The sequence below is a fragment of the Geospiza fortis genome, unplaced genomic scaffold (assembly GCF_000277835.1).
Source record: "Geospiza fortis unplaced genomic scaffold, GeoFor_1.0 scaffold594, whole genome shotgun sequence".
In the NCBI taxonomy this organism is placed as follows: domain Eukaryota; kingdom Metazoa; phylum Chordata; class Aves; order Passeriformes; family Thraupidae; genus Geospiza; species Geospiza fortis.
Genome location: NW_005054703.1, coordinates 160,775 through 161,807, shown reverse-complemented (window position 1 = coordinate 161,807; position 1,033 = coordinate 160,775). Strand labels below are relative to the sequence as shown.

Genomic DNA, 1,033 nt, shown 5'->3' with positions numbered 1-1,033 from the left:
GTCCATCTGCGCCGTCCCTGGCACGGTGCCCTCGGGAACAATGAGTGCAGCCAGCTCCTTGCCCGCCCCGGGGGGGGCTCGCACAGCTGCCCGTGCAGAACCAGGGGTGCGCCCCCCCCGGGACGTGCTGGGGCCCTCCTGCCGCTGGGTGTGGAGGGCGGGCCCTTCCCGCTGTTTGCCTTGGCACCCCCACAGCGGCCGGACAAACGCCACGGAAGGGCCCTCGGAGGTTTTGTGTCCCCTCCCTGGCTCTTTGCGGGCTCAGCAAACAGCACAAGTGGCACTCGGCAGCTGGAGCGGCCCCAGCCCTCCCTGGCCACCCGGGATGCTATAAATGCCCCCGGGCCCGGGCTGGCAAAGGGACAGGAGCGCACGGAGAGATGGAGGACAGCTCTAAAGAGGCGCTGATGGAGGAGGCACCTCCGGTAAGGAGCACCCACCGCCCTCCCTGGCCGTGGGGCCGAGCCCCCGCTGCCATCCCGGCTCTGGCTCAGCCGGGTGCTCCCGTGTGTCCCCAACAGAGGTACACGGAGTCCCCGCGCCTGCCCTGCATCCCCCACGAGCTCAAGAGCCTCCTGCTGATGGTGGCGCTGGTGGTGGTGGCCCTCGTGGTGGTCAACGTCACCTTCCTGCTGCTGGGGCTGCACCTCAGCGAGTCCCACGCCGAGACGGTGAGGGCAGCGCGGTGCCACCGGCTCCGGGAGGGGCGCTGGGGTGGCACCGCGGTTTGTAGGGACAGGTTCAGCTCCCGCAGGTCCCTCTGAGCCCTGTCCCTCCCCGGCAGGTGTTGAGAATGAGCATCCACGGGCTGGATGGCGAGGGGAGCGCCCAGGAGCTCGCCGTGAGCAGGAAGGAAAGGAGCGGCACGTTCGCGGTGCGGGATGGGCTCAACGGCTCGGCCGCGGTGGTCTACGACTACAGCAGGGTGTGTGGGGACATGGGGACATGGGGACATGGGGACATGGGACATGGGACATGGGGATATGGGGACATGGGGATATGGGGACATGAGGACATGGGGACATGGGGACAT

The 1,033-nt window shown here is 68.7% G+C and overlaps 1 protein-coding gene across 1 annotated transcript in view; it reads left to right on the top strand.

Annotated features, from left to right (window-relative positions):
* Positions 1-40: 40 nt before the first annotated feature.
* SFTPC (surfactant protein C) overlaps positions 41-1,033 on the top strand; it is a 5,983-nt gene continuing 4,990 nt past the window's right edge. Inside the window, exons 1-4 of the mRNA XM_014311249.2 lie at positions 41-44; positions 196-425; positions 522-671; positions 785-925. Of these exons, the coding sequence (XP_014166724.2) occupies positions 41-44; positions 196-425; positions 522-671; positions 785-925 (525 nt within the window). The remainder of the gene's footprint in view (positions 45-195; positions 426-521; positions 672-784; positions 926-1,033) is intronic.